General features: G+C 35.8%; 1 protein-coding gene across 3 annotated transcripts in view; it reads right to left on the minus strand.

Moving 5' to 3' along the window:
- The window catches only part of LOC109398247 (protein phosphatase 1L), a 325,961-nt gene that overhangs the window by 190,173 nt on the left and 121,408 nt on the right, over positions 1-14,380 (minus strand). For 2 of the 3 annotated variants that reach the window (XR_009997448.1, XM_029852758.2), the window contains exon 2: positions 12,706-13,235. Coding sequence is in view for 2 of the 3 variants with exons in the window: in XM_029852758.2 (XP_029708618.1) it covers positions 12,706-13,091 (386 nt within the window). In the remaining variant the exon portion in view is untranslated. The remainder of the gene's footprint in view (positions 1-12,705; positions 13,236-14,380) is intronic. The other variant, XM_062850126.1, reaches the window with a different exon arrangement.

Genomic DNA, 14,380 nt, shown 5'->3' on the forward strand with positions numbered 1-14,380 from the left:
ATTTTCGGACCGCGATGAATTCGGTTCATCGGTGGATAAGTTCATAGGACACACTTTTGATCAGTTCAAGACAGGCGTTACGCTAAGATCGCTATTTTTTATAACTCTCCTCCCCCCCCTTCGTAACGCTTTTTTGTATGTAAATCACAAAATTTTGCAAGGGCCGTAATACCTGTTGCTGATTTTCTTGTGCATTTTATACCAATCTCTCCTCAAGAAAACATGGAGTTTAGCATCGATAGGTTCGATAGGGTTCGATGCACCGATGATAAGGCAACAAAGTTGCATTCAACCGCAGCCAATGAACTGAGCAGTTCGACCGATATTGGTGGGAAATCAGAATCTCAAGCAAGCTTTCGGGAGTGATGAATTATTTTTAACCTTTATCAATTGGAATGAGTACCATAAGCGGTGATGCATTTACAATTATCATAATCTTTGTATAATCAGAGAATTATAAACGGAAATTTGGTTTTTCTTCTAGGTTTTGCAGATCCTCTGTTTTGAAGTCAAATGATAGGCCATTAATGTTATATTTTCTTATTAGTTTTTTATACCAACTAAACAATAACTCAATCTTCTATATGGTTCATTTAGTTTTTACACCTAAATTCTTATCAAACAATATGTCCGTTATATTCAGTAGAAGATAACCGATTTTCTTCTACTTTCAGGTATTCTACAGTGTATCAAACAATTGTCCGTACAGTAATTTTTTGGTCAAAATAATTTTCCATTCAAATGTTCATAACTTTTTTATACGTCAATCAAATTCGCTGAAATTTTGATCCATCATAAACCATATATTAAAGCTCCATTGGTAAAATTTTGAGCGAGATCGAATGAGTTTTCTGAAAATTATGGAACTTTTACAAAAACTTATAAGATTTTTGAACACATTTTTAACACATTATATCTCAATATGTACTTGACAGAGAAGAACATTAATCAAGACAATTAGATTATCGGCATTGAACCACAAAAACCCCACAACAATTGGTGAGATCTTTCCAATATTATTTATTTATAAATAATTCTATTTCAGTATAATTACTGCATATAAGTTGAAAATTCGCTATTTTCAACATCCTTTCATCTATTGAAAGATGCTTCAGTTCTGGGCTCTTTCTAAGTTGATGAAGGGATTTATTAATGCTTGCAAGGACTTGGCCAGGTGTGTGGAGCTGAGTGAATCTATGACATTGTAGATAGTAGCGACATCAGCAATGTCAATGGAAATATTCAACTTTGCAACTCCATCCAAGATTTGTGCAAGTATTCATGCTATGCTATGCTATGCTATTATATCTCAATGTGTACTTGATGATACTTTTTTCCACTTTTCACATGCAGCTTCGTTTGAGGTTTTATATTCACTACAAAAAATGTGAAAAATCTGTATATGTTCAGAGTGCCTTTTGGAAATTCATCATATTTTGATCAATGAAAGTACCAAGAGATTTCAACGTTTTTTAACTCTCTTAATGTAATATTTTTATACAGGACCTACTAAACTACATATGAAGAGTAGGTCCTATGTATTTTTGGTTCAGTTAATGCACTTTTATTGGTGGAAAACGCTTGGCAGATTATATGTGCAAAATAAGGTAAATTTTTGAACATCGTCAACTACATAAACACATTTTTTATATGTTTTGTAGTAAACATAACACCTCAAAAGTACCTGCAAATGAAAACCTAAGGTATCAGCTGTAACACACAAAAAATTGAAAAAGTTCCATCGAGTACATACTGAGATATAATGATTTAAATATGTGTTCAAAAATCTTATAAGTTTTTTTAAAAGCTCTATAACTTTCAGAAACTTATTCGATCTCGCTCAAAATTTTAGCAATGGAGCTTTAATATATGATGGTCGATATTTCAACGTTTTTGATACGTCAAAAAAGTTAGGAACATTTGAATGAAAAATTATTTCGACCAAAAAATTGTTGTACGGACAATTGTTTGATACACTGTACTAACACGCCCAGGTTCATCATCATCAACAGTGATATTATTAGTAAGGCTAAGAAGTAGGAGTTCAACAACTTCTCAAAATGTTAACGCGTTTCTATATGGTTATGTGCTAAGTGAAGTACAGTCGTTTTATAGATCTTCATTGATGGTTTGTAAAGGCTTTGTCAAAGTTCTGGTGTAATGTAGAAACAAAGTAAAGTATGTATAACGTCATTTAAAAGTCGGTAGACCAAAAGCGCCAACTCAAAGTATTGTAAGAAGAGATGCGTGGGAACCATAAATTGTCGGTTCCGTTACCAGTTTGTTGTTCATATATTTATCACCCCCTGGGCTATAAATAGTACTTCATTCTTGAAGTGGACAAAAGGGACACCAAAGGGCTAACCGCACCGGCGAAACAATGATAATAATGAAGGCGGAAGAATTATGTAAACAAAACCCTTGGCTATGACCGTCATACAAACTATTGATCCGCACGTTCTTCTCGTCGAGAGTGGCACTTGACTATAGATACTCGCACAGGAAACCCTGAAAGTGTCATTTGCGAAGAGCTGTGTCGTCACCAGTCGGCGTTTGTTTGAATTTGTCTGCAATGTAGGGGAAACTGGGGAGACTTGATCCCTTTTTCTTAATTTGCCTCTAACTTCGAGAAAAACACAAAACTTTATCCGTTTTTCGTACAGAATGAAAGGTAAACATCTATTGCAAATTTATACACAACAGAAGGACTTTGAATTATTGTTAAAGTTTTCAAAACTGTGTTTTTATGGAGGCATGTCTTGTGATGTATTTTTCAAAAATGGGCCACATGATTAATTTAAAGGGAAATAACTCCAGAAGCTTCATTCATTTTCATTTTTAGTTTTCTTGTATTTTTAATAAATATGGTGAATTTGAAATTATAAGATTTCCTTAAATTGTTAAGGTTATGCTGTATTTTGAAAATGAGGAGACTTGATCCGTCTTTTTATGGTGTGATAAAATAATAATTATCTCACACGTTTTATCATTGAATATACCAGAATTCCGAGTAAATAGAGGCATCCAAATAGAATTTTATTTTTCACATGTATAATGTGTGTGTAATCCTCGAGGGATCATGTCTCCCAATGTCACTGTTGTTATACCAAGCTGCATTAATTAAAATATTTATATTACAGCCTTATTTGAATAAATACGTTTGATAGTATTTTATTTACACTATGTGCTGTAAAATTTTGACACGATTTGGTTCAATTTTTACAAAGTTATTGAGATTTTTCGGAGTCACCTAAAAGATTTCTGAAGGACTGCAAACATACCATCAGCCATTGAAAAATAATGCAATGCACAATCAAAATCAATTGTAACCAAAACATTGTCGTCTGTCAAGATGTAGTTTTGGAAAAAATATGCTAGAAGAAATCTGTTTTTGATTCCGAGAAAATATGGGGGGAACAAGTCTCCCCAGGGATCAAGTCTGCTCAGTCTCCCCTAATGACTCAGCTGAATCCACCAATTAACCCTTTCCCGCCCATGGTGTCTGTAGAGCACCATAATTTTGAACCCTTGTATATCTGAAATTAATGAAGATTTTTGAATGTTTTTAATTGTTAACCATAATTTCACATGTTTTTATTTATTCTATGGCATTATACCAAGTATGCGCATACAAATTCAATGTTTTTGTCAAAGAAAGTTGCCACGAAAACCGAGTTTTTTGGACAAAAAAATAATGGCAAACTTTCACGACTTAACTAATGATATAGTTATCTTAATGAAATGAAATAAAAAAAAGTTTCCTAATAGATTTATTATTTATTCGCGTAGTCAAACGTTGAAAAGAACGGAAATATAAGTAGTGTAGAATTAGCATTTAAGTTAAAATACACATTAATAAAACCAAAAAAAAGGACACATAAGTAAAACCTCAATTTGATGCAATATGAATGGTGCACATGTGCACCGCTGGGCATATGGCGTGCAAAAAAACGAGTAATTTTCCAATGTATTCGTTACTTGCATCCCAATCTAGAATCGTAGAGGCGTAGAAGTTCAGAGTTGTCTCTAATCGTGTTAAAAGTGTTTGAGAAAGTGATTTTTACGGATTGTCAAATAAAGAATCCTGTGCTATGAACGTATTTATCAAGAAAAATGATGAAATAAAGTTCTCCAATGGCCTGGTGGTGCTCCAGAGTACCACCTCTGATTTTAGTTCTAATGGCATTGGACAATAATTTATGCATAGAGAATAAGATTTTGTTCTACCGTTTTGAGCAAAAGTAATTAAATGTATTTTTAAGCACAAACAGAAGTCATGGGCGGGATAGGGTTGATTTGTACTAGGATTACTCGATTGTGTGACTAATTTATCTATTTAATGGAAAAAATGTTTGTTGGCCTACGTAAACAAATTTTGAATTGAATCCTTACAATAAACAGAAAATTTGTTGTCGGCGTCGGTGGTGTAGTGGTAAGCGTGGTTGCCTTTCATCCCCGTCGGTCGGGGATCAATTCCCCTCGACGCCGATGGGATTTTCTTAGACATAAAATCCGTGATCACATCATCCTTCGGAAGGAAAGTAAAGCCGGAGATATTTAGGGCCTCAGGTGTGGTGGCTGTCTCCATGGGCATCGGAATTTAAGGCTTAGCTCATAGACCTACCCGACGTAAAAGCACAACTGGCACCGAACGGTGCTAGTTGGCCAGAAAAAAGAAGAAGAAAAAGGAAATTTGATCTAACTTGGATGTTTATTTTCTGTGAATACAATGTCATTTGTATCCTTCCCTAGCAGAAGAAATAGCTGTAGAATACCGAACTCAGGTATGCAAAACCCAATATCTACAACCTGAATTAGCAGGTATTACAAAACCCTCCGTAAGAGGTGAAATACCTTAAATTATAACTGGTGTGTATTCTGTACATACCACGTGAATAACGATATCAAGTATGACAATACCTAAATAACAATTGGTTATTTTTTCCATACTAATAGTGATTTTCGAATAATTGCATACTACCTCAATGCCAAATCAATAACTCGTTAAGGTATGTTTTGTTGGTGACTCAATACCTACATAATACCAAAATAAGCTATTATCAATACCAGGATAACCAGTCAATACCTTGTTTTGGTATGATGCTTGACTTTTGTATTTTTCCTAACTTTCGATAAGAAAAATGTTTGTGCTAAAATAAATTTGGAACGGCGCTACGAAAAAGGTCACACAATCCATTTCTGCATCGATTGTTATTCTGTTGCCCTCAAACGAAAGATATGGGTTTCTAGAATCACTGTTGTCGATCTATACCTGGACACAGCGACATTTGGAAATGATTCCTGAACGGAGAACTTGATGTTCGCAGTATGGCCAATAAAATTAGTCACGATTTGAAGAAAATCATGCAGTGGTATCGGAAAAATTCACTCCCAGTAAATCCGCAAAAAAAAAAACGAAGGCACTGCTTTTAAGTAGGCTCAGACGTCCTCCAAATAACCCTGTTTTAGTATTTGATGGAGTTCAGGTTAAATTTTTTGATCGCATGGTAAATGTAGGAGTCTTCTTCAAAAGTAATCTACAATGGGATGGACATATTAACTCACAATGTTCGAATATTTACTATTCTCTTAAGCGATTGAACATTACAACAAAGCACATGGATATAGAAACCAAAAAGCGCCTTTTCAAAACCTTACTGCTGCCTCGTTTTACAAATGGAGACTTTATTTACACGAATATAGCAATAAGTTCTGTAGACAGATTACGGGTCGCTCTGAATGCTTACTTTAGATATATTTATGATCTCTCCCGATTTTCCCACGTTTCTCATCTGCAGGCTTCCCTCTTAGGGTGTCTTTTTATCAAGTTCTACAAATTCAGGTGCTGTATGACTCATTTTAAATCATTAAACAAAAGCTCCGAATTTCCTCTTTTCTAAACTAACACCATTTAGAGATAGAGGCACATAAAATTTCCGCATTCCTACAGCCAGTCGTTCTTTGTTAATGGTGTTGTGAGCTTCTGTCTTCCAAATAATCTAAAACCAGTTAAGGCGACCACACACTTTCGAAACGAACTTAGATCATCTACAATAGCATTTTTTTGTTGATATCAGTAAAAGGGAACGGTAGTCATTTAGAAATGTTTAAGAATTATTCATTATACTCATTATGTAACATTGAAAAAGGCAAACCTTAAGTATTGAATTTAGATAAGCCCAGGCGGTAGGACAGCAAATGTGTAACAAACCAAAATATTAGTTTGTTTCTAACCGTATTATGATATATGTTGCCCTTTACTGGCATTTACCAGGTTAGCTGGTATGTCATAAACATACAGAACATAAACAGCTTAGTTGGTTAAAGCACCGGTCTAGCGAATACGGGGTCGTGGGTTCGAATCCCACCAGAACGCGATTTTTTTTCAAAAATTCATCCCTCAATTTGTCAATTAGCAACATTCTGTGTCTTCTAACTACAAGTTTTTCTGTATGTTTCTAACCGTATTGTCCGTTGTTTTTGCGTTGAATAAAATACTCGTTTGATTTTACTGACGACTTTCGTTGAAACAAACTAATATTTTTGTTGAAACTACAAACGTGGTTGTTCAAAATAGCCTATATTTGAATTTGTTCATGATAACAAATTATTAGTAGAAACAACTGATATGAAAGTTTGTTCTAAACCAAGTACTTTAGTTTGAAAGCAACCGGATTGAAGTTTAAAACAACAAAACATGTTAGTTGTTCCAAACAAGACTTATTTTTGTCCGTGATTTTTTATTTGACACTCACATTTAGTAAATATGCGAAGACTACTTTATCAAGAAGACATGGAACTCTGTTGTTTTCCCATACTAACGGCAAGCGTCACCGACGGCACCGCCGCCTGCTGAGCTAAGGTGGTACCTTTGTATAAAAGTGTAAGAGTGTATTGGTGCGAGTATGAAGATTTACACACACTATCATGAATAGTGCCACTTTCATTCGTGGTGGCGCTGCTAACAGTGACTCCCGATTTTTAGCAGCGTGCTGCAAGTCTTCTTGATAAAGGGGTCTTCGAAATAAGTACCGTAATTTCGGGTGAAATTGATCACTTTTCGCAGTTTTTGACGAACAAATTTTTAAATACTTATCGATATGTTAAAATTTAATGCTTTAAAACAAGTACGACCATGGTTTTCATCAGTCTACGAGGTTGAAAATTCTACTGCAAATCATTTTATTACAAAAAATATCATTTGAATTAAAAAATCGAAAAAAATACTTTTGGGGTGAAATTGATCAGTCAGTGAAATGTTGTTGCACGTATGGTAAATATTTTTTTTTCTCCTGAATTAACCACCCCGGAGTATGAAAAGCTATGCAAAACTTTTACAAGTTTATTAAATTTTTAATTATTTAAGTTTGAAGTTTATTAAATCTAGAAAAACGCCTGAAAATATGCAATTTCCATGATAAATATGCTGTAACTTCCGGAAAAGTTCAATTTTATGCATAAATTTGAATATCTATAAAACTTTGGATGACGAAATCTGGTTTAACGAATACTTGGCAGCTAGAAACATTCTTTCGAATATTCATTACATACGCGATACAGCTACCGTAACAAATGTTTTAAAGTGTCTTTCAAGTTCATCTAACCCGCAGTTTAAGAAAATACTGATTTTTATACAGAAATATGTGACTAATTGACTGTAAAACATGTAAACTCATCATACAATAACTCTTGAGCCAGATGACGGACATTTTTTTACAAATCTGGAGCTCGATTTGAATAGGTCGTATGTACTTTCGTCGATATAAAATTCGATCAGTTTATTTTAGTAATAATAGCAATATGGATGATATTTCGGTGACTTTTAATGGTAAAACCGAAAGCCTGTTTTGTAAGGAATCGGCTGTATGTTATAATTTTGTTAAATTCCAACAGTTACCGCTATAGGAAGCGAATCCAACTGATCGAATTTTATATCGACGAAAGCACATACGATCTATTCAAATCGAGCTCCAGAAATGGTTTCAAGTTTAAAGCGATATTTTTTAACAAATAAAAATGGCCCTCACGACGATCAATTTTACCCCACTGATCAATTTCACCCGAAATCACGATACACTGAATTTGAGTCGTAGGCTCAAAATAGCGGCGCAGCCGAAACATTTTTTCGTCACAAAGCGTTTTATACTGGAAATATTTTCTAGAAATTTTGGGTCTGGGGGGTTAACCCTAACCCCTCCCCTCATGGCTACGCCACTGCCTGGAGCGTAATCAGAACTCGTACCTATATATAGTCCAATGGGCCAATTTCAATATATTTTGATCAGAGTTCACTGCAGCATCAAGCTAGGACCACTAGATATACAGACCAAGTATTCGAGTACTCCGGAGCTAATTCTGGTAGGCCATCGGGGAGTTACTACTAAAACACTTTGCAATGCTATCGTTCAACAGCTCAAAATACGATATTTTTAATCAAACTTGACATGCACACTTCGCCGTAGACCATAATTGGAATCTAAAGTAATGAGTGTGCTTCAGCACATGAAAAATGAGCGGATCTCAAACCTCTCGGACACAAGCAATGAGTTATCGATTCTATCAAAACCGTGAATCCGGAGTTAAGTTGATCAACAATCGAAAATGTGTTCCAAGATACGAAAATCAATTGGCACGCTAAACTTTATACTACTGATTCCGAATTAGATTTCACAAATTGTGTACCTGTTAAGGACAAGTGAACAAATCTCCAGAATCAAGCTTCAAACAGAAACTTCTTTCTCATTTGTAATAAGCTTAAAATAAGAAGATCATATGCGTTTTTTTTATTTACGAAGAGATTCGTTCGCTCAAAATCGTGAGTAGGTGTAAAAGTTTGCCATTTTAGGATTCTAACAAGTCTGCTCTTAAGTTAAAAATAAAAATGGAATAAAGTTTAGGTAATTGCCTTTAAAAGCCTGGAAGCAGGCAATTTCTCTTAAAAATATCTATCCCTTCGAAAAAAATGCGTTCTAGAATGAAAACATGATGTGTGAACCTCAGTTTTACCTTTAAACTACGATCAGGAAACCTACAATGAATTATTAGAACATCATCAAAAATACAGGGCTTTGATATTGGAGGCGGTAGTTTCAGAAACAGTTTGTCATGATAGAGATTTTTAATTTCTACGAATGAATTGTATTTTTCCAAGAAAAACCTGGAATGATTAGCAAATAAATTATTATAAAATCATCAACAAAGCTCAAACAGTTCAACTATTGAAACAAAATTGTACAACCCTTGTGGACAATGAATGTGGATCTGATAGTGATCAACTTCACTCCGATGATCAACTACACCTAAGAAAGAACATTCAGTGGTACTGTTTTCAATACATCTTTGCAGGAGCTGAAGACAGATTTACAGAAGGAATTTCAAAGATAAAGGTTCAGAAATTAGTCTCAGAGCATAATCCTGAAGGAATATAACGGATGTATTTCAGGATAAAGCATTTATTTTATTATTTGTGGAGAGAAGCATGTTTTCATACATTCCCAAGCATATGTCACAAAAAAGTCACGGCAACGCAGGTCAACGTGAAGATATTCTAAGCAGTAAATATTTATTTTGCTGATACTCTTGAATCAAGCATCATTTCCACAAATGCAGCATGGTTCAATCATTCGCAAACCGTCGAAAAAAATGTAGTAAAGAAGAGAAATTTCAGAAAAAAAATCATTAGATAAATTTTTTGAGTATTCGCAACAGAAATTCTAGAAAATTTCTGGAAAAATCTCTTAATGTATCTTTTGAAAATCCATCAAACCATCACTGTTGAAACTTTTGAATCATTCTGAAGGAATTCCAGGAGAAATTCTTCAAGAATTTTCTGGAGGTATTCCTGAAAAAAATCTCAAAATCTCAGGGAGTCCTTAGAATAATTCTTGAATTCATAAGCAGAAGTTCCTGAAAAGAGCCCGTAAGCAATTTCATTACGAATTCTGGAGAAATTCCTGGAAGAATCGCTTATAGTATTCAAAAAGAAAACTCTGGAAAAATTCAAGACAGAATCTTTAGAAGAATTTCTGATAGAAATTACTGGAGAAATCCCTGGAGGTATTTTAAAAGGGTCTTCTCTGAGTAAGTTGCAGCAAGTTGAAAATTTCTGATGGATTACCTGAAAAAATGCTGAAGAAGTTGCTTAAGAAATCGCCGGAATTTTTCTAAATGAAATACTTGGAGAAATTCTAAAAGAAGTCATTGGAAAAACTTTCAGAAGAATTTCCAAGACTTATTCTGGAAGGAACTCCTGAAGGATTTCCACAAGTAATTTGGATAAACCTGAACAAATCCCTGGAGAATTTTTTGAGGAACCCCTGGAAGAATTCCAGGAGGAAATCTCTGAAAAAAAAAATCCCGAAGGAATTTCTGGAGGAATTTCGGGAGAAATTCCTTAAAGAACACTGAGAGAAACGCTTGAAAGAATCGAAGCAGGAATTCATGACGGAATCCCGGAAGGAATTACTGACAGATTCCTGGGAGAAATTTCTGAAGAAATCCCAGATGCTATTCCAGGAAGAATCTCCGAAGAAATTCCTGAAAAAAAATCCAAAAGATGATTTGTAAGGGAATTACTGAAGGAATCCCGGGAAAATTTTTGAAAAAATACCAAAAACATTGTTGAACAAATTCAATGAGATAATCTTGATAAAATACATCAGGGAGGAATTCCTAAAAGAATCCCAGGCGCAATTCCTGAAGAATTCCAGATAGGAACTCGTAATGGAATCTCGGGCGAAATTCTTAAAAAATCCCACGGAAACTTCCTGATTGGAACCCGGGAGGAACTCCTGATAAAATCCCGGGAGGTATGCCTGAAAAAATCTCGGCAGAAATTCCTGATAAAATCCCGGGAGGAGTTTCTGAGGGAATCCCTGGAAAAATTGCTGAAGGAATTTCGAGAGAAATTCCTGAGGGAACCCTGGAGAAAAACCTGAAGGAATGCCACGAAGAGTTTTTTTTAGTTATCACTTTAGGAATTCTTGTAGGAACCCCTGAAGGAAATCATGAAGGAATCCTTAGAGAAATTACTATAAGAATCCCTGGATGAATTCCTGTAGAAATCTTTGGAGAAGATCATGAAAAAATGCCGCAATGTGTTCCTGAAGAAATCCCTGCAGAATATTCGGAGAGTATGCTTGAATAATTTCTTGATGAAATCTTGGGAAATAATGCTTAAATATTCTTTAGAAGAATTGCTGAAAAATTCCTCGGTAGAATCCCCGAAGAAATTTCGGAAGAAATTCCTGAAAGAATTCTTAAAATCATCTCAAGAAGATTTTCGGAAAGAATTTCTGCATACATTTCTGGAGAGATTCAGAAAGAAGCCCCAGATGGAATCCCTGAAACAATCCCAGGAGAAATTCCTGAAAAGATCCCTCGATAAATTTCTGAAGAATTCCCAGGAGAAATTTCTGAAGGAATCCAGGGAGTTATTCATATATGCATGTCTGCAGTAATTTCTGAATGAATTTCTGAAGCAATCAGTGGATAAAATCCTAAAGAATTCATTAAATGAATTTCTGGATAGTATTTCGAAAAAAAAAAATCTGGAAGAAATGCTTGCAGAAATCCAACGAGAAAGTCCAGATGGAATGTACATTGGAGAAAGTTTGAAGAAGAGTCTCTAGAGGAATCCCTAGTGAAATTATTGAAGACATGCATGGAATTAATAAACGAAAAAATCAAAGACAGTGGTAGGTAAAATCAGTTCTTGAATTTAGAACGCCAGTTTAACAGCTGTACAAACATCAACGAGAGCCTTGCTTGTTGAAGAAATCAACCAACAGAGGAAAATTTTGGGTGCGTCTTTCATAATTCAGTTTTTACATAGAACCAGGCAGACGGTAATTTTTCCGTACAAATGACAACGAAAACATTTGCCTACATAAATAGAACAAAATCACATTGATTCCGTACTCACACCGATCCTCCATGCGCCACGCCCTATATCAGATCGACAACCAAAATAGTAGGTGGAGGCGAATGAATTAAAATTAATAAATTTAAAGCCTCAAAAAAAAATAGTAGGGCACACAAGTTTTCATTATTATGGTCTTAGAGCAGAAACCACTGAATTTGTCTTAAGAACAGATTTGCATTTGTGATTCTATCAAACATGCAAAACCATTCCTGTTCCAGTACTGAAACCACTCTATTTTGGGCAACAATTTTTTGATATATTCATACCTAATTTGAGATATTTTGCTATATAGATTTAGAACCCTAGTTTGAAAATCTTGCCACGAAGAAGAATGCATAAATTTGACTACTGCGTTCCTTTATCCACCTCCTAAAAACAATTTATTGCATCACTTAACATGACAAACAAGAACAGGGACCTTGCATTACGCCAGTCATTGAATAACTGGTAAAGAGCTCTAACGTTATCTATATTACATATTTACCACTTTCAATTGCAGGTATTACCTTAAGCTTGCGTGATGATTAATGTGAAATCAAAGAAAGCGGTAGGTGTGGAACCAGTTCTCTAAATTTAGGTCGGCAGTTTTACCGTATCACGTCTTTGATCTTCTTTAATCCTGGTTGAAAAAATCAGCCAACATTGGAAAATTACATGCGTTTCTCACTGTTTTAGTTTTCAAATAATTAGATAGTGGCAAGCGTCAGTTGTACCCAAACAAACCAAGTAGAAAATATTTGCACTGCGATATTAAAACTAAAACACATCGATTCCGTACTCACCGATCTTCCATGCGTGGCCGGCGTCCCTGCACGGCGTACACCGCGGTGGTCCCGCGCTTGTCCTCCCAGCTGTGCTTCTCGGCCGCGGACGTCAGCAGGGCCAACTTGCCCGTGCGCGTTCCCTTGCTGAGGCCGAAGCTGCTGCTGATTTTCCCGATGAATCCTCTGCTCCATACTTCGCTCGCTTGAAGATAGAGCACAAAGACGAAAATCAACAACCCGGCAATCAGAACCTCCGGCTTGAGCAGATAGACGCGCATCACTTTCCACACGTAACCGACCGAACTGTTGAGCGGCGATACGCCGACTGCGAACTTGGACAGGAGCTTCATGTGCGATTTGAAGAACGTTTGATAGAGGATCTTATCTTCCAGCTCGTCTTCCATTCCCCGGTGCCGCCGGCGACGATAGTGACCACCACCGTTGCGTTACCGCCCCTGTTCTCATTCACTACTACGTACTTGTAGGCAACTGTGGCTGGCGCGGCTAGCGGGGGTGGGGGTTTTAAGGAAGGTTACACCACCGTAGAACTAAAAGTGGACAAGGAAAATGCTTTTGTTTATTCCGCGTCTTGGAAGATGTAATTTAACAGACGCAGCTGTTGAAGAGGGCCTTGAACTAGGTCAGCAGGTTGGGGGTATATTTCGCAGCACTTTGGGTTAAACTTGGGTGCTATTGATTCAAGTGTCCTAACTGAAGTCGCACAGCGTAAAATGTGCATCTTCAGTGAAAGAAAAAAGTGCTGCAGACGCAACCGAGCCGTGCTGCAGAGGTTCCCACACGTTTTGGGTTTGCGGGCTGACAAGTTAATGTTTGTAGTTATGAAATTATACATCTTTTCAAAGTGTAGGAAATCGTTAGTTGATAAGTTCCCAAAGAGATTATAAGTTTTCACAGTCGCTAGCCCCCAAAGTTCCCAAAGAGCGCTACAAGTGCATCACAAAAAAATTATTTAAAATGGAGCGGCCCGTTTGACACAAATTTACGTCTTATATCACAAATAAAATCGAGCTAGCAATCGCTAGAGCCGAAGCGAGAGATGAAACATATGTAAGTAAAATAATGAACTGAATTCGAACTCTGGTCCGCTGATTGAGAAGCACGGACTACACCTCTCGGATATATCACCGAGTTGTGAAACAAACGATAAATGTAAAACTGTTTCTATCTATCTGGTTAGCTAAGTTCGTTGACATCTTGTGCAACCAACTCGAACTTGCATGATGGATGTAGAATTGAGTCGAATTTGCCATTCAGTCATGAAATGTTTACGTATGTTGATGGTTTACGTCACGTGTAAATTCCTAATTTTTTAAGAGTGAGGGATCAGAATATTTCCACACGCAAATGTGTTCGCGAGAAGTAACTACTCCCGGGCAGAAAAGAATTACAAAACAATTGCAAGTTTTACCATTAAAAAATAATTACTGAATGGTAAAATTTGTCATTGGTTTGTTTGAAATAAGTGACAAAAGGGCAAAAATAATAACTGACATTGTTCGATAAATAACTAAAGAATGTCAAATTTTGACATTACAATGGCAAACCAAGAACAAAAAAATAAGATTGAGAATTGCAAAATATACCATTATTGAGTTATTTAAAATAGAACAATATCAAAATTAGTTATTCCCTTGTCATCCAAAAGAAGGGTATATTAAGTTGTTTATTCCAA

Source organism: Aedes albopictus, chromosome 2 (genome assembly GCF_035046485.1).
Source record: "Aedes albopictus strain Foshan chromosome 2, AalbF5, whole genome shotgun sequence".
NCBI lineage: Eukaryota > Metazoa > Arthropoda > Insecta > Diptera > Culicidae > Aedes > Aedes albopictus.